Here is a 23,044-nt window from a genome sequence, read left to right as displayed (position 1 = left end):
TATTTAATTTCCGCAAAGCAAGCGAGTTCCGGCAAGCGTAACCTTACCCGTCTCGTTAAAAATTCGTGAATCTTGCAGAAAGCGGCATCCGTCCGATTGCTGTATTATGCAAGCGAGAAAAGCGGAAAGCTGACTACTCGTATTAAGTTATTTCCATGCCACCAGTATGGTTATGATACGTTAAACGCAACAACGTTATCTCACTGGCGCGTGGGTTATACTTCCTTCCGAAACACCTGCGGCGTAGCTCGTAATCAAGTCCTTATCCTTCTCGAAAGGTCAGCAACCATGTATCTCTAACCCTAAACTAAAGCTGACACAGATATATATATGTATGCGAGAATTTTGAATATTACCACGCTATATTATCCTCTTCATTTGATCCTATCAATTTTCAGCACAAATTATGCTTTGAATTTAGTACGGAATTGTTGCAAACCCCGTGCGTGCAAGGTTTATAAATATCACACATAGTACACAATTTGCTGCGAATTACATCGCGCAAACATAATGCAAAAAACGTTTAATTAGCATACTCCATTTAGAACATGTATATTTCCACGGTCTATTTTATTATTCTATAGATTTATTTTACAATATATCCGGATATACATACGTCACAGTCGCATTTTTCATGTTTTAATTTCCGTAATCTTTGATGATCAATAACTATTAAACTTTAACCAGCGTCTACTTCTGTTTTACAGAGACGAACGAAGCATCCCCCTCCAGAGACTATCAGAGATAGATCGTTTCAGGACGTATTTGGCACGAAGAATTGAAAGAGCCAATTTCGTTGAGCGGCGACTTCATCGTGCGTTGAAAATCGAAAAATCGGTATAGAGATCCAACCGACAGTTTGAAATCGCTTCGCGGAGAATAGATGTTTCGAGTCCAAAAAGGAACGTTAATTATGATCTATCACACGATTAAGATTACACGCGAGTGACAAGTGCACGTGACAAATCAACGAGTGTCCGCGAATAAACGCGGCGAACGAAGTAATTGAGTTGTCAAATTGAGATTAAGTGTGAAGAAGCGAGAGAAAAAATGAAGCTTAGGCGATTAGTGTCGAACGATATTAATCGGCGCTTAATGAGTGCCGCGTGAGTGTGCGGAAAAGAGGACCGCTATCGAGATGAAACTGGGAGTCTTGGGAGATGATATGACTATGGAAGGTGAGTAAATTCTGGCTAGAATGATTGACATATTAGTTATTTTGTCGGCACGTCTGATGAAGAATGATTTGTCAAGGTATGCGATAGTTTCTTAATGTATTATGATGTCCAATCTAACAAATTATCTCTAACTTGCTGCTTATGTATATCAGAATAATATCGGATCGGAGACCCATCTGCTTTTTATGATTTTTCATGACTACGAAAATAATGGAGTTTCTATAATTTCCGACGGATACTATAATTTATTTGGAAAAAGTACGAAATCAACTAAACTCCTCCGCGTAATCTGGTGTCCTGCATGAATATTAATCTTGGGGTGCGTTCCGTTTCACGCATGATGCGCATAATGGAACACACCCCTGGATAACTCATCGCGTGATACAAATTGGTATTTAAATATTGTTAAAAACATTAGATCAATCTTGAAAATTTTCACGATTGCATCTGCGGAGATGAAATTTATTAACTGTTCACATTTCTATCTCACTACCCACGTGTTTTTCTTCGTGGACGTGATGTTCGTCGAAACGTGCTTCAAACTCTTTGACATCAGCTTCTCTCGCGCGACCCTTGATCCAGGACTGAATCCGGCAAGATCGTGCAACATTTGTCAGGCGTTAAACATGCAGATACGAAGAGAGCTAGTGAAATACACGAGAGCACGTCAGGTTTTCGGCAGCAAGACGAACAGCGCGATTAATTTTGAGCTTGACAAAACTGAGGAAATAAACTCAAAATTTATAACACGCTGTTTTATTTACATGCATGGAACATATTTTATTTTATGTTCCGAAAACGCCACATGAAATTTTCTTTTAAGATCGTCAGATAAAATAAACCTGACGGGTTTTAAGATTAGCTCGGAAAAACACGATATAAGGCGACATCTTGAAGGACGTTTTATACTTGCACTATGCAGCTATAAACTCAGTTTATGCTCAAGCTTGTCCTGAATATGCCACGGCATGCTTGTGGATCGTGAATATAAATAATGACAATTTTATTTATCGAGAGCACATAGGTAACCCTTGGAAGATAATAAATAATTCATTTAAAGATGACGGAGCGACGTTAACTGTTTATTATATTCAAGCGAGGGTATATAGGCTAGAGTACAAGCGTAGGTGTTTGCAGGGGTATTAATCAATACTCTCTAATTGGAGTGATAATTATATCATTTGCTAATCGTATCTCGAAAATAAAAAGAAATTATAGCATATACAAAATATCCGCAAATTTAAATATTCCATTCAAATTCTAAAGCATTTTATAATAAAAATTAATTTAAAAAAGTTTATATATATATATATATATATATATATGTTGTAGATTTATGTGTCATTATGTATATATACGTTGTAGATTTATGTGTTTTATTTAAATAAAATCCGATTATCAATCAATGCACGATTTCTTGTTAAATAATAATCTATCTAAATATTTTAGCATATATCTTTATCTCTATCAATAATTTTATTATTATTAAAATCTCAAAAAAATTCGTATTGTGTAAAAATTATATTTAATATACTATATATATATATATAAAATATACACACTGAATTTACATAAAATATGTATGAGGCCTTCGCAAAAGGTTATCTCTCAAAATGTTTTCTTAGCATCATATAATTTTTCAACAAACGTTGCAATCTACAACTTGCAAACTACAACAGATGTATATTACATATAAGTGAAATTCACAGTTCGTACCTCGAAATAATTAATTTAATCGCTAGACGGCGAAGAATAACATTCGATGTAGTACAGCGAAGCAGTTGATGCGCTTCGCTGAGAAAATATTCACCCGTAGTAAAACGGATAAAGCATTTAAACGAGACGTAATTTACTACGACTGTAAAATGGTGGTAAACTACAAATGTTCGTGGCGCGAAAATTATTTGGAAAAAATCTAAATTGCAGTACATTTTACTGCCAGTAAAACGTAGAAATGAAATTCTATTGTAAAAACGTCAACGATTTCTTATGCAGCTTTCAATATATTAGAATCCATATTAAAATGTTAAAATGCAATAACTTACTTAAAGTTATTCTAGAAATATTTATATAAAGCAAGATATAACACGGAAGGAAAAGTTCTAAGAGAAGGTTTTTAAGAAGCTTCCCTGTACAGAAAGTAAAAAATTACATTATTGTCGCAAAGCAGTACTACTTTTATTTCACACTTCTGCAATTCTTGCACATATAAAAATAATTGTTTTTTTTTATTACTTTTTCATTCCGTTTTATATTTCCTTGTTGCTGTCTTGATAAAGTGTGTTATTTCCTTTTTATGCAACGTTGCTTCGACAACGGCCGTCGCAAATAGTAATTTTTCTACCGGTTATCTAAAGTGCAAGTCGCGTTAGAGCATATAATTTTTACAAACCTCAGCTAATATTAATTTTAATCAGGCGTTCAGATTATCGTACATGCGTCACAGATATTACATTGATACTTTCTTGATAATGCTGACAATAATGTTTGCGAACCACAGAATATCGCGACATTTCATATCTATGATTTGAGTATTAAAATTATTTCATAAATTATTTTAATTTGGAAAGGTAGAAAGTGTCAGATAATATTTTATATTCAAATTCATTTACTTCTTAAAGTTTCATATTCTAATTTATATAATCAATTATAAAGCACAATTAATATAAAGAAAATATAAAATGCAGAAATATAGTCGCTATAAATCTTTGTCTAATTTCGCTAATATTAACAAATATAAAAATATCACAAAAACTAAAAAATGCAATAAAAAACTAACTAAAAAATAACTAAATTGTGCTATATATCAGCATGCAAATTTGCTGAATTGCTTCAAAAAATATGTTCCACGATAAGTTTCTTCGTTGACATCGTCAGTGACCCTGACGAATGTCGGAAACCTCTTTGCGTTAGCAATCTAACTTTTCTCTGCAGAAAAGCTGCAAAAATGCTCCTTGTGACGTTTGAGGATCGTCCTCGACGATCCGGAAAAGATTTCGCGACTATTTGTTAAAGGAAGAAAATTCTCGTTCAAAAATTTTTTACGTTTCAATTTACCTTAGGAAATAAGTTTTCCGATTGTTTCTGTTATAAGTTTTCGCGTTGTAACAAATACGATTAAAATATCAATGAACATAATATTCTTTTATTTTGCATTTGTTAAAAAATTATATCTTATTTTACTTTTCGCGAATTCAAAGCGACACGTCATTATAGTTATAAATTTAATAATATAAGCTTTAGTTTCCCAGAGAATATCGCGCTTATCCAAAAGCCATTGTTGATATATAATTTCGCGTTGCACATACTGGAATTACCTGGAGAATATCCCAAGTAACGTTTCAATTACATTGCCGCGAAGCAATATGATGTAACGAAAGTAAATCAGATTAAATTAAATCCCAAAATTCCTCGCTCACGAAAGAGAGAGAAGGAGAGAATAGGGCGGAGGTCGGCATATCACGACTCTTAATCAAGTTTGCACTGATTAATAGTCTCGCTGTCGATTGCAAACGATCGAACTATACTTCTCTCTTTTCTCCCTCCCCCTCCTCCTCGCTCTCTCTCTCTTTTACTCTTCTTCGTTTTCTATCATTCTCTCTTTTCTCTCTTTTCCCACCATTTTAAATAAACGACGAATTCAGAAATATCATTGGTGATTCGATATTGCCATTTTTTTCTATGCTAGAACGATTTTGCTTGAACAATATGTTGAAATGAACGATTATTTTCATACGCATTCAATGCACTAATTAGCAGCTGCACGCAAATGTTATTAGCGATATACAATAATGTAGTTATATAGTTATCTTGTTTATATATGTATAATACCTATAAAATACTTTTAAGTAATTAAGTGAATTTTCACTAATTTTTCTATTGTTTCAAACAATTTTTGCCGCCAGTCAGAAGTTTTTCTTTGGATCGAGTATAGGTATACAAAATGTAATAGAAAATAATATAATGTAATTTTAATATAAATATATAAATGTAATTTTTTGATAAAATGAATTAAAATATTTGTATGCATTGCACTTTTGTGTCAACTAGCTTTTGTATATTCAACATAATTTATATTTCTGATATTGTAATGCGAGACGTATGTCGATTCTTTTGCTTTAAAAAAAAAAAGATACATTTTTCTGCTCTAAGTTTGATAACGTTTTTCTGAAAGTAGCTGGCTTTCGGAGAGCTAGTTCGTAACTCTGTTGTGCTGATAAAACATTCACTATGTAATACTTCGTCTGAGAGCATCTAGAGCATACAATTTAATAGTTTTATCTCCAAGTTCTACTTACAAAACTTCGGCGGTCCTTATACAGAAATGTTTAATCTTATACCGCAGGTACGCGGTAAGCCGAGATCGAAGTGCAATTTAGTTCGCCCTTTTTCTTCCGCATCACTCAGAAGGAATTTCATTAAAAAGCTTTCGAAGTTATCAGAGAGATTTGACTATTACGTCACAAAAATAGCTTTTGTTGTTTAAACATTTTTAAGATTCCCTTTATTTGATAAAAATAAGTGTGATCCTTATTTATAGTTTTTTCTCCCTTTCTTAAATTTCTAGTGATTAATCCATTGAGTGGCAGAAAAATAAGCACCAAACGGACCAAAAATGGCAACATGTCAGATTTTCATGAAATTTGATATTAATAAGTTTTTTGGGTCACTAAATACGAATCTGAGGTCAAAGTTTGAAAATTCAAAACGGCTAATCCAACTTCTTCTGAACTAACTGACCTCTTTTGAACTAACTTGATCGACAAATTTGACAGACTGACTTGACCGAGGGGTTGATCACTCGAATTTTTCAAGACCTCTCGGACTTGACTGTCATTCTTTAGAACGCAGAAGTTTATTGTATTATTCCAAATTTATGGGTCGCCATATTAAATCCGCCATTTTGAAATTTTGACAGCAAATTCGTATTCAGGAACCTAAAAAACCTAAAAAATCTCCTAGTACCGAGTTTCAAAAAAATCTGCTAATTTATAAAAGTTTTCGAAATTTTGGATCGCCGTATTGAATCAGCCATTTTGAATTTTGTAATTCCGATCCCAAATTCGCATTCCGCGAATTCCCCAAATAACCTTTAAGTGGCAAGTTTCGTGACAATCTTGCTAACTGGAGAAAAATAAAACGATGTGTGCATATATGCGTCAATGCCACTCAAGGGGTTAATAAGTCAGTTCGCACTAGTTTGGTGTTATATATGAGTTATACTGTGTAAATAACAGGCAAATTCTCGATAACTTTGAAAAGGATTAAAAATAACTGTCAATATGTTATATGAATTGTGCGTCAGAGAAAAAGCCATCAGCTTTTTTCCAATTTCCGGACACTAACAGTTTGCACTGTGGAAACGCATTTTTATGAAACCAGCTACACGTCCACCTACACGTTCTTTCGACGTACCAAGTCAACGTAATCACAAACATTAAACAAACCCGGCTTTTGACATAAAAAATAAATGTTTCTCAACACGACAAACACTCAAATGTCAACAAGTTATACTCTCTCTGTTCTCGGAGTCATAGCTTGTGACAACAACATTCAGGTAATTTCACATAGTTATTTCACTAGAAATTACATCAGAATTCCAGTTGTCAGAATAAAGATTTTCTCAAATTAAGTTAAAAAAAATAACGAAAGAATTATCTCGCTTCTAAAGTCTGTATCTGATAATTTAGCATTCTATCTTTTAAATTAAACTATAAATTATTAATAAAAAGTGAGACAAATTTAATGCTAAATTAACTTTTAAATTACATTAAAAAGACAGTATTAAAGATAATAAGTAATGATTGGCAGGATAAATACTCGTGTTTCCTCGAATTTTATTATCTATCTACGTACGTTCGTTTTTGCATTTGCGCTTCTAGTTAAAAGTTAAAACGCGGTAATTTGCCGTCCGTATTTTGCTTGTGCTCTTCTACTTTTCTTCTCTGACAAAGTCTCAAGGTCTCATTACACTTAGAAAGACTTTGAGAGCAATGCAATTGCAATGTCGCGCAAAAAGCAATCCCGCGAAACGTCTATAATATAAACGGCAAACACACTCCCCCTTTCGTTTAACCTCTTCCTCGGTTCCTCCATCGTTATTTCTCGACCACGTCATCCTCTTATATTACGCTTTTTCCTAAAGATCTTTCTTTTTCGCAAACGGAAAGATACAGAAATGTGACACGCACGATATCATTCAGATTAGCAATGTTGCATAATAAAGAATCTTCTTCTTGTCAGATGAGCGTCATCAATCATTCTAGATAATTATTTCGTAATATATATAAATAGGACTTTTTACATCAAGAAAATGTAGAACTGTTTCTCACAATAAATTTAAAAGAAAATTACTTCGACGGGTTCAAAAATTATTACTCTGAAGAATACTTTCTGGAACGTTACTTTAGTACATCCGCGCGTCGCAGTATTTACATTTCAATTCCCATTAAGAGCAGCAAAGCCCACAAACTAATCGGATTAAAATTTTTGCGGTGAATTAACTTTTTCGTGCGTAACGTGCTAAACGGCTTAAATTATTTCCCAGTATAGATTGTAAGTAGGTGCATAAACATGACGCAAATAGCACGCCAATTTGTCGACCCTTTCGCAGCCTGGCGCTCGCTTTGTCTTTATTTCATCACCGTTCCAATGCGGCATCACTTGCCGCAACCATTCGCTTTCATCCCGATTGCTCTTTCTGCTCCGACCTTTATCGATCCTCTCACGGCTCAACTTCACACCAAACGTCAAACGAAAAAGCGGATCTAAGTCGATTAACATCGTCTTCCAGGCATTCGTCACTTCTCTGCTCCTCGTATTTTCGTGAAAAATCATTTCTCGCGGTTGAAATCTCAATTTTGCCACGATTCGCCCATTTAAAATCTATCTTACTTTATGACTACGCTTCTTCTGATTTTGTAGACATTTAATTGTTTTCACTAAACAATACACTTGTCTTGAATTACACTTTCGAAGTCTTAATAAATGTTAGTCACTCGAAAGCAAAAATGAATTATAAAAATAATTGTTTTGATTATGTGCATCCTATATACTGGTATATTGATAAAAAATATGTTCTAGATTTATTTTTAAAAATGATAATTAGAATTCAATAGTTAGAATAAACAAGCAAAGTGCAATTCTTGTCAAGACTCGACGATTATAGTGGCGACGATGACGCTTCATTTCCGCGGCTCTCCCGATCAATATCAGGTGTCACCGGAATAGTTTTGCCGGCACGCCGAGGAGTTAGCGAGAATTGATTATAACCAGAAAGGAGGATATGGCCAAGATAATACGGATGCGCGGTCACCGCCGGTCTCTTGACGATTTAACAATTGACTTACTCATGCGCCTACGAATCGTCTGTCGGATAATTGAACACGAGATGCACACACACTCTTGCACTGTTCCCTCTCGTATTTGCATTCTCATCCAGATTTCCTCGCCTAACTACTTCCTCCGCCCGATACCCCCCTCGTGAAAATCCCAGACGCTTTCCAGAATCTTCCGCATGAAGTAATTTGTTCTTCTAATCACAATAATCATACGGATTTCGCTTTTATGTAAATAAAGTTACCATTTCTTTAAAGATAAAATATTCAAAATTTGCATTATTATTATTCCCCATAGCTATTATTAACATTATTATTATTAATAATATTAATAAAATAGAAGCTTGAAAAAATATCAATAAAATAAAGTTTGAGAATAAAATATTTTGAATTTCTAAATTCAGAAATAAATTCGTACAATTACAATTACATGTACATTTTCGTTTGTCTACGCGTGTACAATCATTTTCTTCATATTTTTTTTCTTAAGACGTTATAATTAATTAACGCAGTGTAAGAAAGACTAGAAAATATTAGACCTCTAGAAGAAAAAGAGAATAAAAGAATTTATTCGCCATATAACTTGAATAAAAGCAGGTAAGAAACAAAAGCTTCCGTGCTTGGGGTTAACATCTAGATAACCGTAACAATAGCATTATAAAAAGTCCTACAATTGGGCATTAAATATTTTTATGTTCTTAATGTGATTTATGACTGCGTTTTAAGAATCCTTTCTACAACGGCGATATAACGCACAGTGTACCAAAAAATAGTATCACTTATTTTACATAAACATAAATCAGCGGAATTACAATTTACATCTTTTGTTTAACATGTACATTTATCAAATTAATGCTGTTTCAATGCTTTATAAAAAAAAATTAAAAAATAAGAATTCTTTCTACTATGGCGATGTAACGCATACCATTGTGCCAGAAAATAATATCACTTATTTAACATAAAGCTATGGAATTACAATTAACATATTTTGTTTAACATGTACATTTATCAAATTAACGCTGTTTCAAAGCATTTTATAAGAAAAAATTAAGAAATAAGATATTACGGAGAAATTAAATTATTGTGAAATCAATTTATATAATATTTCATTTTCAAACTTACTTATTTATTACTTCTAAAAAATTGTAAAAATGCACTACGTTTAAGAATATTAAAATAAAAAGCGAGAGAGATGAAAATAAAAATACATTTGATAAATTTCTAATTTTATAAAGAACTTAATTATTTCAGTTCAATAATTCAGAAATAATCCTGTGTTATCTTTTACCATTAATTATCCCGTATCCCCATACAAGATGAGAACCGTCAAGCTTTTATTTTCATGTTAGCAATTAATTATCGCCTAATTATTAATCAATGTACGCAGTAACGAAGTCTCGCAACATGTAGTGCGGCAAACTATATTGAAAACAAGTATTGTAAATGTACACCTTATTCGATAAAATAAAGCAGCCATCGGTATATATATTCCCTAAAACAAAATATACACTCCCTAAAACAAAATATATACTCCCTAAACAAAATAACATCAAAAAATATTTTTAAAAAATAGAAACATAAAGTAATAAAAAAAAATTATAAAATTTTACAATTTGCAAAGTTTCATGATTTTTTCACTTATTCACGCAATAAGCGCAATAAACGTTTCATAATAAACAATAAAAATAATTCCAGTGCAAAATAATTAATTGCAAAATCTGTTATAATATGATTTGTGAAACAGATTATCACGAAAATATTTTAAAAATATTATCTCTCCGTTTGTACATTGTTCCTATGTTTATTATGTTATTTGAATGATTGAAAATCCAACTTTATTTAGCCAACAATAACATAATTATCATAATTTCACTAATTAAATGGTTGCGGGAAATTTTGCTAGCAGGTACGCTCACGTATCAATAAAACAAAATTACATGAGAAAGGGAGAAAAACAGAAACAGCGACGGAGAAAGAGAGAGAGAGAGAAAGAGAAGGAGAGGGAGAGGGAGAGGGAAAGGGAGAGGGAGAGGGAGAGGGAGAGGGAGGAAGGGGGAGAGGGAGAGGGAGAGGGAGAGAGAGAGAGAGAGAGAGAGAGAGAGAGAGAGAGAGAGAGAGAGAGAGAGAGAGAGAGAGAGAGAGAGTTCTACCGACTAGCAATTATCTCTCGAGCACGAAATTTTATGACTCCCAACAGGGCAGTCAAAGAAATTAAAATGTTTATGAAATGATGCAGTTATCAAGACCTCACCTAATTTCTAGAGACACGATTATTCTTATCCTGTTATTTTATACATAAAAAATATGTAATTGTGTAGTTATATATACATTACAATACACAATAATAATATTTTCGAATAAATACTCGGATGTAATTTTTTTACTCACAACAGATAATAAAAAGCATTTTTTATTATTTTTGGTCTGCAAATTTAATTTAACTTTCAAAAAATTTAAATTGTGTAGAAATAGATGGCGGAACAACAAACTGTAATTAAATGTTCCGCTAAAAAAGTATATCTTGATTTTTTATCGGATTCGTGTACAAGTATTGTAATTACAATATAATGTGATACATTTTGATGAATTCATATAGAGAGAAAGGGATAAGATCTCTAATTGCATTCATATAATAAGTATAACGACTGTAACAAAATAAGTGAGTTTAGAAAAAACACAAGCTGCGGCGCGAGAAAAAAAATTACTAAATACGAAATTGCTGGCAGTCCGCAAACTCACTTGTCAGCTGTCGCATCGCTATTCCAATAAAAAAAAAAAATTTCCGTAATCAATAGTAGATTTATCGTAGTGATAAAATTTCAGTGTCAATTCTGCATTACTTTCGCGCTATCAACATTGGATGCAGCTCGACTAATGAATTTCGATAATTGCAAAATACTTCCTATCTTCAATTTTATTTTTCCATTTTTATGAAAAAAAGAATTAAATTGCCATTTTTTTTAAAGCTTGTTTGCGTCTCGAAGAACAGTGCAGTGTGTTTAATATTCACGTAAAATTGGAGTTATTGGTAAAATAATGGTGTAAAAACTAGCGTAAAGAGTTATCAAAAAATAAAAGATTAATGATCGTTTAACGTGCGCCGTAGGGCAATTTCGAAAAATTGCCTTATTTGCGAAAAACGCAAGTTTGCAAATATCAAGCGCACGTGCCACACGTGCATTTTAATCGCTTGTGTTTGCAATACATCAGGAATTACTGTAATTAAAATTATACGCAATATACATAATTTATATAAAGTAATGTAAAGGCTATTTATAGTAAATTCAACGTCAACATCCACTCATTAATCATTGGTCATCGCAAACATATACGTCGTATGTTCACAAATTCTATTTTAATTAAATGTTTAACGAATATATACGTTCTCTCTCGTGTATATTAAACTATAAATTTAGCGACGCAGTATTTTTTAATCGTAACGCACACGTGCGTATCGGATATAAACAGTGAACATAAAAAACTTTTTAACGATAATTTTAAAAAATGCACGTATTGTACTTTAAAAGTAATGAAAATTTCGGAAATAGAAAAAGAATTTAAATATTTTAATAACGCGTATTTCTATAGTGTTTGCGAGAGAAATTGCGGTATTGCAAAGATTAAATCGTTCGGTTGCATACTCGATTATGCCTGCATAATCGATATCACTTCGTGACTTTGTAAAAGCGGAACTTTATAATTAGCAAATGTCGCTCGTGTAACAGGGTGAACCTTTAATATCCGTTACAGGGCGGTATTCTTAGAGCTTCGATTAAACTTACCGTACTTGCTTTCTTCAACGATTCTTTCAATATTACGCCTACCTATTTGCTCTTAAAAAGCTCACGAGATTGTTTACTTCACGAGCGGTTGGAAATATTGGTCAATTCCTATAAATTTTTTATATTTATATATAGATAAACACAATACTATATGAATATAAAAATAAAATCTGTCACTAATGCGCACTAAAAAAACATAGAAAAAAATATAAGAACTTCCGAATTTTTATTTTTGGAGTAAATTTTATCGATCGCATATACGGGATACACAACTTTTTCATGACAATAATTTCTTTTTTAATTTGAAGATAAATATTGAGGAAAAAAATGAGAATGCTACATATATATGATATGTTCTGCAGAAATATTATTTCTCAAGCGGAATTGTAAACTCATGAAAGTACACTCAGCAATCAAACAACCGATCTTCCTCATCGAGATGAAGCCATAAACTGAACGTACGATGCGATAAACTCAGCAATCAATATTAAACTCAATTTCGCTGGTTTACTCGTTCCATATATTACAACAAGCTTTCCGAGGAACAAACTCTGTAGTGAAACATTAAGAATGATAAACTGACATGAGTTAAATAAAACAAATTTTAAAAAAATTGAAATTCTTTTTTTTTTATATCTGATATCAGTCACGAAATTAATCGCTGATGAAATCTGCATCTAATGCTGATAAAGTAAATAAGTTCCTTCAAATCAATCTCCTCTATTGATTTGAGCATGTAAAATTGTTTGCGTTTCACTTATTGAAAACTATCGTGATTTGTATGAAAATGAGAAAGCGATATATAACATCAGACACAATTGTGCTCGATGCCCGGAAGAGGAGCTGAATTATAGGAGGCAGGCGTGGAAATGTGCCCATCTCGTGGAATTGATCCGCATAATTTCATTGTTATGGACGGAGAAAAGACGCGCATCCGCACGAGACATTCACCAGATGCTAGATAGCTAGAAAACTATAGCTTCCTTCGATACACGCAAATTGTCACAAATTGTCTCTATCGCGGATATTCCATTTTTCGCACAAATATTCGCTATTTTTGGACAGTTCGATAAAGTCAAACTAATTGATTCCATAAAAAAAATTGCCGTTTTATAGTTCGTTTGAAATTGTGAGGTAATCTATTTTAATAACTTTACTCTGAACAATGTAATATTTGGGAAAAGTTTTCACGGTGCTATATATAGAAAGGAATAAATAACTATTTTAGACTTTCGCAAATATCACATAACTTTTATAACTTTGATTTAACGATGTTAAATGTTGAGTGTGTAATATTCAACTGGTCTATTCTTTCATATCAATGTTCAATTTTGCGCAGTAACGCCACGCATTAAAAACCATTACCGCGTTAGCTCAAGTACTTTTTTAATTTTGCAGCTTGCAACGTATGGAGCGACGTGGGTAGTCCGCGAAAGTATCGGCCACCGCGAATCGGCGACATTCCACGGTAAGTAACTTCAAATTGCTTCTTCTACAAATAAAAAATCGAAAAATCTTGATCGAAACTTTCTAACGTGAAGAAAGTATATTAGATATGACGTAACTGTATTATTTAGCTGTGTCGAATGATGATTATTACGATAGCGAAAAGTCCTATATATTCCATTTGCGTCATGTGTATTCTTATATTTAGAATAGCTGTAATATATCGAACTGCCCGAACTGTTTATGTACACGGCATACTGCGACGTTTATCATTCATAACATCGCTCATCGGGTCGTTTAATAGCTAACTAAAAAAAAAAGTATCTTCGTTTCGAGAACGGGATAATATACGATGACAATGCACCCGCTTACGCAAACATGCGATATAAATGCAGATGTATTTGAGCGAGCATACGTTCACAGACGTGTGCATAATACAAAGTGGATGAAGTGCGCGTGGTATTGTGACAGTAGAAGAGATGAACTATGCAGTTTCCGCTCTTGTGGAATAACGACGACATGACGCATGTCCCAGAAGATTGACGAATACCTATGTCTCTAGATGGTCCTTCAGAAACAGATGCATATATATGCACATTTGGACAATAGTTTCAATTAATATCTCGATCAATGTTCCAGGTACACATTAATCCATACTTGGCCCAGTTTCGATATAAATGTAACTCACAATCAGTCTAACTTGCTTTTGTAAGCTACACGAATATGTATTGTTCTTTACTGATAATTTTATCTTAAAATAATGTTTCTCATTAAATTGACGAATTATTTCGTCACAAATCAAAAGCGAAACTCAGACAAATAAATACCGAGACGTGATAGGAGATCGATCATTTCATCGATACTTCCAATATTCTAAATTTTTACATTTAATATAAACACGAAGCGTTTTATACCTTTGCTAATAACTATCCATTGATTAATTCCGACCTTCGACACCATCGTCCTGCACTTGATCGAGGAAAAGGGCGAAAAAGGAAGTTCAAGGAGGACGGCCTAAACTGCCATAATGCATCCAGGCATGCGAATAGATATTTTTAACCACGTAGCTGAAGCCGATCGATATGTACCAAGGCGGCAGAGATTTGTGTCTAAATAATTGCACCTTTGCCCTCGTTAAAGGCAGAAACTACGTTGAGTTATTTGATGTCGCTTCCTTGAAGATACGATATACGTTGCCTTTCTTCAAAGGAGTCCTTAAGTCACTGGCAACTTTATGATCGATTCGAGAAGAAGTTTATTCGAAAATTCACGAATATTCACAACGATGCAAACGATTCATGAAAGCGGAGTTTTCCTTTAACAAATAATAGCTCTCCGTTACAAAGGGGTTAACGATCCTATCGATAAACATTAATTTGCCCGAGTTAATGTTCCCGACAAACATCGCCGTTGCTGTACAGACTGTACAGAGACTACAGAGCAATGCACAGAAGCGATGGGAAAGAAAAATAAGCGCTGGGAAATCGCAAGAGCGGGCAACGCCAGATATTTTAAACTCCAGCCGAGCGTCGATCGATGGCCAGACCATTACTGCTTAAATTATTGAATCTTGCGGGACTAACCGATACGAGGTACGAGCGCAGCTACGCGAGAGGGTGAGAGCGAACGCAGCGAATGCCATAGTGATCGGCCAGACCTAAAAGGTCGTCTAATTTTTTCCCGTTCCTTTGTTTTCTTCATTTATTTTTTTCCCCTATTGCTTGCCGCTCTCAGAGTGCCGCTCACGTTTATCTCACCGCGACACGAAGCGACAATGCATTGCGCAATACTCGCCCGCGTATTCCTGCGGCGACGTAGCTTCGAAATCGCACGCGACGGCGACGTTCCGAATGCTATGCCATGCCGCCTGCATTGTCCGAGATAGGACGATCGCAAGAGTAACGCGGTTACGAACAACTGTGTCAACAGGATTTCGTCGATAAGAGTTTCGTAATATCTGTATCGCGCCGTGTATTGTTCTAGCTAACAGCTGAATTGTTGATATATACATATGCATGCGTCATGTCCGCATTGTTAAATTATAATAAGAGAAGGAAAGGGTATAAGGATCAGACGCAGATCTCCGTGCGTAATATCAGAAATAACTGATTTATTGGTCGTTGTGATTTACATCGATCCGCGCGTACGTTTCAGCTCAACTTTGAGCCATCTTCAGCGGTATAAATTAAAATAATATATTCAACGTTCTCCGTACCATATTGGTGAGCTTACTGATTCTAAGTTTCAGAAACTGTGTTGGAAACATAGACCAATTGATCCAGATCCATATCAATCAGTCTAAAAAACGTGGAATTAAGAGCCATACGTAAGATGAATATAAACTATGGCAGATAAAAATACTCTCTGCGAAGAGACTTAACCCTTAATTAGCACATCTCGGTTAGGCCAGCTCAAATGCCACACTAGTGCGATTTGACATTTTGACAACTTTTAACTGTCGTATCTCAGTCATTTTTAATAAAAATTTATGTAAAATTTCCCTGGCAATCGAGTAGTGCTCTTTATTTTAGGAAAAAGAAGTGATTTTTATATGAAAAATTGAAATATATAAAGTGCTGAACGAAAAAAAAGTGGTGCGAATTAGCACATGTGTGTTAATTGAGGGTTAACGATCTTGTCGACACGACACACAACAATGATGATATTATTATAATTTATACCGTTGAAGATGACTCAAAGTTGAGCTGAAACGTACGGATCGATGTAAATCACAACGACCAATAAATCAGTTATTTCTGATATTACGCACGGAGATCTGCGTCTGACCCTTATAGCCTTTACTTCTCTTATTTTAATATTTCGAGGATCCTCATACTATTTTATTAAATTATAATGTTAAAGATTAGCTAATCTGGAATAAAATTTAAGGATCGCCGATTCTCACGGATTCTCGATTGACAAAATTAGATTAATAATAGTTTTTATTATATGTATAATATTGGATTGGCCAATAAGTCCGTGCGGTTATTTATAAATAACATTTATAAGTAAAAAACCGCACGGACTTATTGGCCAACCTATTATATATACTACATGTTACAAACACAAGCACGCACACACACAGAGAATCTTATTAAAGAGTAAACATACTAAACTCGAGCTTAGTATCCTTGAAAGGATACTCAAATTCCTACGGGTAAATTGGAACGCGAGCAGTATCAATTGCGGAAAACAAATATCATGAATAAATACGAGATGTTTCTCTTTCAGACTACTAACCACGATATTTTAGTAGCAGTATATACAGGGAGACAGCATATCATTGACACTCCATTTTCGAGAATCATATAACGTATATCAACGGGTCAATTTTAGTTATGTCCTCATCTCAATAACAATTTTCTTTGATGTTATAAAAGTGCTTCTACAATTTTCGCATAAAACCGTCATATTCTTCTATGTGTCCGACACAAATGTAAAATTTGACAATTTAAAAAAAACTTGTGATTTGAAAAAATTTTTTACGTATACTTGCGTACAGAATGTGATATGTCATATTATATCTTTTTTGTATAAAATATTTGTTATTGACAAAGTTGATACGAACCGTGTATAGAATGCATCGCAAAAGCCTGAAAGATTATTATTAATGAATGTTCAGTATGATCGTTATTTTGTCTCACGATCTCTGGGAGACGGACTCTTATACTTTAAAATGTATGACATTTTGTGTGCTCCACTCTATATAGATGTACAGCAAATATATGTTTTGTATAATGAAAGCAATGTTCGATGTCATTCACGTTCTGTAATATTACGATATTTTCTTTTTTATTTTCTTTCAAAACTTCGGTTCTCAGGAAGAATAATCTCATAATCAGTCTTGACAGTTCGAATAAATAGTGAAAAGGCTACGAAAAAATTTTGCGAAAGAGGATAGTAAAACGATGAGAGACACGCGGGGAAACAGGAAGAGGACGGAAAAATGCACGGAGTTTAACCGCGCAGGCGGAAAGTCGTCAGTCTCCGCGCTTCGTTGAGCTTGCACTCGCAGAACTTTCGGTTCGCTGGAGCGCATCAAAACCGAGCTTTTCACAGACGGGGGTCAGCTTGCATCTGACGCGCACTCACTCCCGCAATGGGCATCGCCGATTTTTGTTCGTTATTTCTCGAACGAGACGAAACAATATTGAAAATATCAGTCTACTGTTGCTTTCAATATTCGGAAATTTTAGATTTCTTTCCATCGACAAATCGCTTTCGTCGCGTCGCCATTGCAATAAGTTGTGTATGTGAAATACATGTGTATTAAGATTTATACACTGTAAAAATTTAATGTCCCAGAAAGTCCACTCTAAATTTGTGTTAAAATAACTCATGCATTGTGTTATTTTAACACAAAATTTAGAGTGGACTTTCTGGGACATTAAATTTTTTACTGTGTATGTAAGTACTATATAATATATAATAACTTGAAATTGAGTTTTTCTTAAATTTCAATCCGTTAATTTTTGTTAACATATATATTATCTATTTAGCAAGCCTAAATATATATCAAAGATTTTATATCATAATTGAAATTTGTAGCAGTCTATTTCGCAACAAATTGATCGACGTGTCAGAGACAAACGATTTTTCGAAGAGATTCTTAAATACTGAAGAATATCAATTTGAAGATATTCTGGGAAATAAAGCATCATTTCACGCATCAGTGCGCAGTCTGCCAGCGTTTGTAATTTGTGTGAAATTTATTCGAAAACTTCGCATTTGCCTCAAAGAGAGTTGACCCTTCAGTAGAAATTGATCCAGTCGATATCCGATTTCTCCTACCGTGAATAGTCTCAGTGTACAATTACGAAAGCTCTCTACGTCTATACGAGAGATTTGAAAGGCGAGAATTATGAGGATATCGAGATATAGAGAAGAGTGAGGAACACGCAATGAGAATACACATATATCTGTTGCGTGATTAATATTTATAATACGTATGCAAAAGTTTTCTTTTGAAAGAGATCTTAATTCGTTAGAAAATAAACAACTTTAACTGAAAGGTGTTTTTATTGTATGTCAAGTATTTTTGATGAATTCTTATCTTCAAAATATGTACGCTTTATCAGAATTCGTGTTGAAGATTAAAAGTGTTTTTAAAGAAATATTTATACAGCTGTCGAATATAGAAAACCCGCATATTTAACAGATATAAAAATGTTCTTCTCAATTATCAATGTGTACTTCTTCTTAAGGCAAAAGTACACTTATAAAGTTTGAGACTGAAATTATAACTCAATTTGATAAACGTCAAAAGATCGCGAAAGATCGCGCGGCTACCGTCATTGTATAGTGAATAGTCTAAATTCAAGCCAGTGCGAAAGGAGTGCTTCGGTGCTTCCGACTTGAAATTATGACAACCTCTTCTTATACAATATAATGTCTTTTCTCGAGTAGCTCTCCTCGTCTTTTACCTTATTCAAGTTTCCGTTCTCCTCGAGGCAATGCACGCTTTCATTACAGAAGCCGCTGCTTGTCAGAATACCGAGAGATTAAATTCTAGAATACCAGACTTGTGCCATTCTCCTTCGCTGTTTCTCATTCTATCGTCACTTGTTTGACACACCATGTAGATTCTACGAATTTTGAACTACATTACTTTAAAGACACTATTGTCATATTCTGCTATATTCATAAGATAATAAATATTAAAACTAAATAAATAAGGGCTGGTTGTTCCAGCCTGTTGCTAAACTACCTAATAATTAAATCATATGTATGTCTTTGTTTATCCTTTACATTGGACAAAGATAGACATGTGATTTAACTATCAGGTAGCTTACCAATAGGTTGGAACAACCGGCCCTTTAAATGTTGAAAAACAAATAAATAGAGAACAGATTTCAGTTTCGATAAATTATATAATATAATGATTTCTTTTGTCTCTATTTTATTTTATTTTCGTTATGTTATTCCAACTGAGAGCCTCTGCACAAGACTTTCGTATATGATAACGTACTTAGTATAACGAAACATGGGTCAACGCACAAGAAACGTATCGATTACGACGTTATACGTCAATACGTTTCTTGTGCGTTGATCTACGTTACGTTACCATATGAAAGTTTTGTGCGGAGGCTCTGACTGTGAAGTAGTGAGGCTCCTTTAACCCCGGCTTTTTCTTTGGATTATCTGGCTGTCTCTTGTTTATAAATCTGAACGGTTAAAAAGTTAGTAAAATGAGATAGGTATTTCGAGACCCTTCGAGATACTTATCTCATTTTGAATTCCATAATGTACATGTGTATTATGGTGCTTTTTTATCTTTAACCAAAAATGATAACACTTTTACACTTTTACGCCGTCACAGAGAGTCCAAAGAGAAATTCGCCGAAATGTGAAAATTTCATTCCACGGAATAGGTGGATCGCAACTAAATTATTTCACTAAGCCTTTGGAAATTGATTAAGAGCTAATAGCCTTTCTCTAAAGCATTAGCATCTTTATATCTTTTTTTGCAGTATCGCAAAATACCGATATTAGTATCTCTTTTTACAGTATCGCTACCAGTGATTAATCGCGAGCGACCATTTAAAGAGAAAGAGAAAGAATAAAGAGACATATTGTTATATTAAATTATACTCAATTAGAAATCTATATCCATTTTTAACAGCAGAAAAGAGTTACGTGATTCTAGCATACATTAAAATAAAAAATGTATTAATTCATCGTACGACTCTCCTCTATATTAATGATTTCTAGAATAAAATTGAATAGTATAACTTTCTCCAAAGTAATTAATTCCATTATATAAGAGCTATAGTTATTATGAAAAGTTTATTTCCATAAAATTATCTCTTTTACTAGTTTTCGTTGTATTAATTAATTTTATCCTATAACAAAATTAAATTAATTTCTGTTCTCATTGTTACATTTCCAATTATTGCATAAAACTCTATGGAACTCCTACCACGAAAAGTGCATATATTCTCGAATTATCTTAGTTTGGAGGTTTCGAACTTTGCCACGGTATATTGCGCAATATACTATATCAAATTAAATGTGCAAAGTGAGACATCTTTGGGATGTGTCGAAAAGAGCCTTTCATTAAAGAGTTTCATATGTACGAATAATTAAATTTCTTTTCCTCTATTAATGTGCAAAGTTCTTCACAAAGTTCGCACAGTTAAATTTCAAAAGCACATTGTCTGCCGAGATTGGAAATTCGCTCGAAAAATCGACTGGAAATTGGATTGGCCTATCAGCTAACATTCTCCGAAACTTTTCGGTTTGCAACTTCTTGTGTAAGAAACTGATAATAAACTTTCGCACATTAGAGAGTCTACGAGAATCCTTTAAATCTTTCTTCCTTAAAACTCACCGAATAAATTTAAACAACTGAGGATATTTTAGGCCGCCATGACGTAGGAATGTCTATTCACAAACTGTTAATCGTGGAGATGTAGAAGGAAGTTTGCGGCGGCGTTAATAATTATCACACACATAGGAAGTACGATGCGGCGCAGTTACTCAGAAACATCTGGTATGTTTTGCCGGATGCGTATGTAAATGGGCATATATTATCTCGACGATCATTTTATACGACCGCTGCAGCTTTATCGAAAGGAATTCTCATCGAAAATTTAAATATTAGCGATCTTTTAAATGACTACTTATTTTAGAAATGTGTGTTTATATCTCGTACATCAATGTCTAAAATATGTAAAATATTTTATATTTTTAATGCGTAAAGAGTAATATAATGATTATTAGTGCATGGTTATTTACTCAAAAACATCTCGATTATTTGATAAAATATTGTGTTTCATATTTTTTACATTAGTTATGAATTATTATATCATCATAGTGTTCTTAAAAAAATAAATAAATTACTATGTTCAAGATTTTCTATTTCAGTAATCCATTAATAATTACTTTTTAATTTCATTTTCTTTCTCTTAATGTTATGAACTAAATATTAAATATACTTCAATAAATTGATATTGTGGGAAGGCTTATCAAGGCATTATTTCTATTATTTGATTTATTCAATTACGTTTAGTTTTTTTATAAAATTAATCTTCTGCGGTATTTCTAAATTTTGCGCGAGAAAATCGAACATCACCTGCCGTGATTAACTGTATGGTCGATACGTGTTTGGCAACCATAAATATCAATGATTTGAATTGTACAAGTTCCACAGTGGTTGCCAACAGAATGTCTCAGCATAATTTACATCGCTGCGACATAATAGATGCAATAATGACAGCGTTTCCTACGCGAATTACAGTGGCATATTGCCAAGAAGGTCAAAGTTATAAATTATCGCTTTTTTCTAGCAAAACTGCATAACTATTATTGCCGTATCAAGACGTTTTGATATTCCTCGCGCGTCTTAAAGCGATTCTTTCGCGACCTCTCTCGTTGAGGCATTATTGCAAGCATGCGACAATGCGAAGTAATTACTTTCGAGTCACTGAGGAATGTTGCGACGAAAAATATATATTCTTTCTCGAGAAACTTTCCGTGTTTCTCGTATCACCATAGAACTTCGAGCAAATTGTCCGGAAGTGACAAAAAAAAATAATCTTCCGTAATTTCAAGTACAAGATATCTATAACCTGCGAGTATATTTATATCGGCACAAGAGTGTTCACCGAATGTGAGAGTTCGCAAAAACATCCGCACATCATCGAATAAAAGAACTGTATTCTCCAAACAGCGAGGCTTACGAGCTCAAATGCGCCCACACACGCCCATACTTCCCAATATACGCATGTGCCACATGGAAATACGTCGTTGCAGAGATGACGCAGGTCAGACTGGTCGAAAGATCCAGGGGATACCCCACTTTCTACGATCAGAAGATCGTTGTGGATCAAAGACGAGTTCAGGCACGTGCAGACGAGCGCGTTACAAAAGGGCACCAAACACAAAAGCCGAATAATAAATTTGCAAGGAAACACGAAACCCGCTTTACATAAGCTCAATCGTTCACCGTCTATGTGAAGCTAGTCGTTCGGAAATATCTGCATGCTTCTTGCAAGATCATGCGTTGAACATATCCAAGGACAAAAAAACAAATTGTTGTAAAACATCAAATTTTTCTTTCCTTTATCTACGTTACTTTTTAAAAAATTTGTCGTTTATATTATTACAAATATAATTTAATAATACAATAATTTTAAGTCTTTTTATTAAACCACGTAAAAACGTTGCCAAAAGTTAATAGTTGCCAAATCTTCCCGGGAAATTTTCTCAATTGTCAATGGTAAAATGAGAACGTTTTGCAAATTCTTTCATATTATTTCGAATCGGCCGGATCAGGGCTCTATCGCGGATGCTGCACCTC

The 23,044-nt window shown here is 33.8% G+C and overlaps 2 protein-coding genes across 4 annotated transcripts in view; one reads left to right on the top strand and one right to left on the bottom strand.

Moving 5' to 3' along the window:
* LOC139820731 (calcium/calmodulin-dependent protein kinase kinase 1) overlaps window positions 1–23,044 on the top strand; it is a 69,129-nt gene that overhangs the window by 10,147 nt on the left and 35,938 nt on the right. For all 3 annotated transcript variants that reach the window (XM_071791226.1, XM_071791216.1, XM_071791206.1), the window contains exons 2-3: window positions 708–1,178; window positions 13,696–13,765. In XM_071791226.1, the coding sequence (XP_071647327.1) occupies window positions 1,139–1,178; window positions 13,696–13,765 (110 nt within the window). In that variant the 5' untranslated portion in view covers window positions 708–1,138. The remainder of the gene's footprint in view (window positions 1–707; window positions 1,179–13,695; window positions 13,766–23,044) is intronic.
* The window catches only part of LOC139820820 (WD repeat-containing protein 18), a 187,759-nt gene that overhangs the window by 136,692 nt on the left and 28,023 nt on the right, over window positions 1–23,044 (bottom strand). The gene's annotated exons all lie outside the window — the stretch shown is intronic.

This window comes from Temnothorax longispinosus, chromosome 1 (genome assembly GCF_030848805.1).
Source record: "Temnothorax longispinosus isolate EJ_2023e chromosome 1, Tlon_JGU_v1, whole genome shotgun sequence".
NCBI lineage: Eukaryota > Metazoa > Arthropoda > Insecta > Hymenoptera > Formicidae > Temnothorax > Temnothorax longispinosus.
The sequence above is the reverse complement of the archived record's forward strand: the minus strand, read 5'-3'. Positions and strand labels throughout refer to the sequence as shown.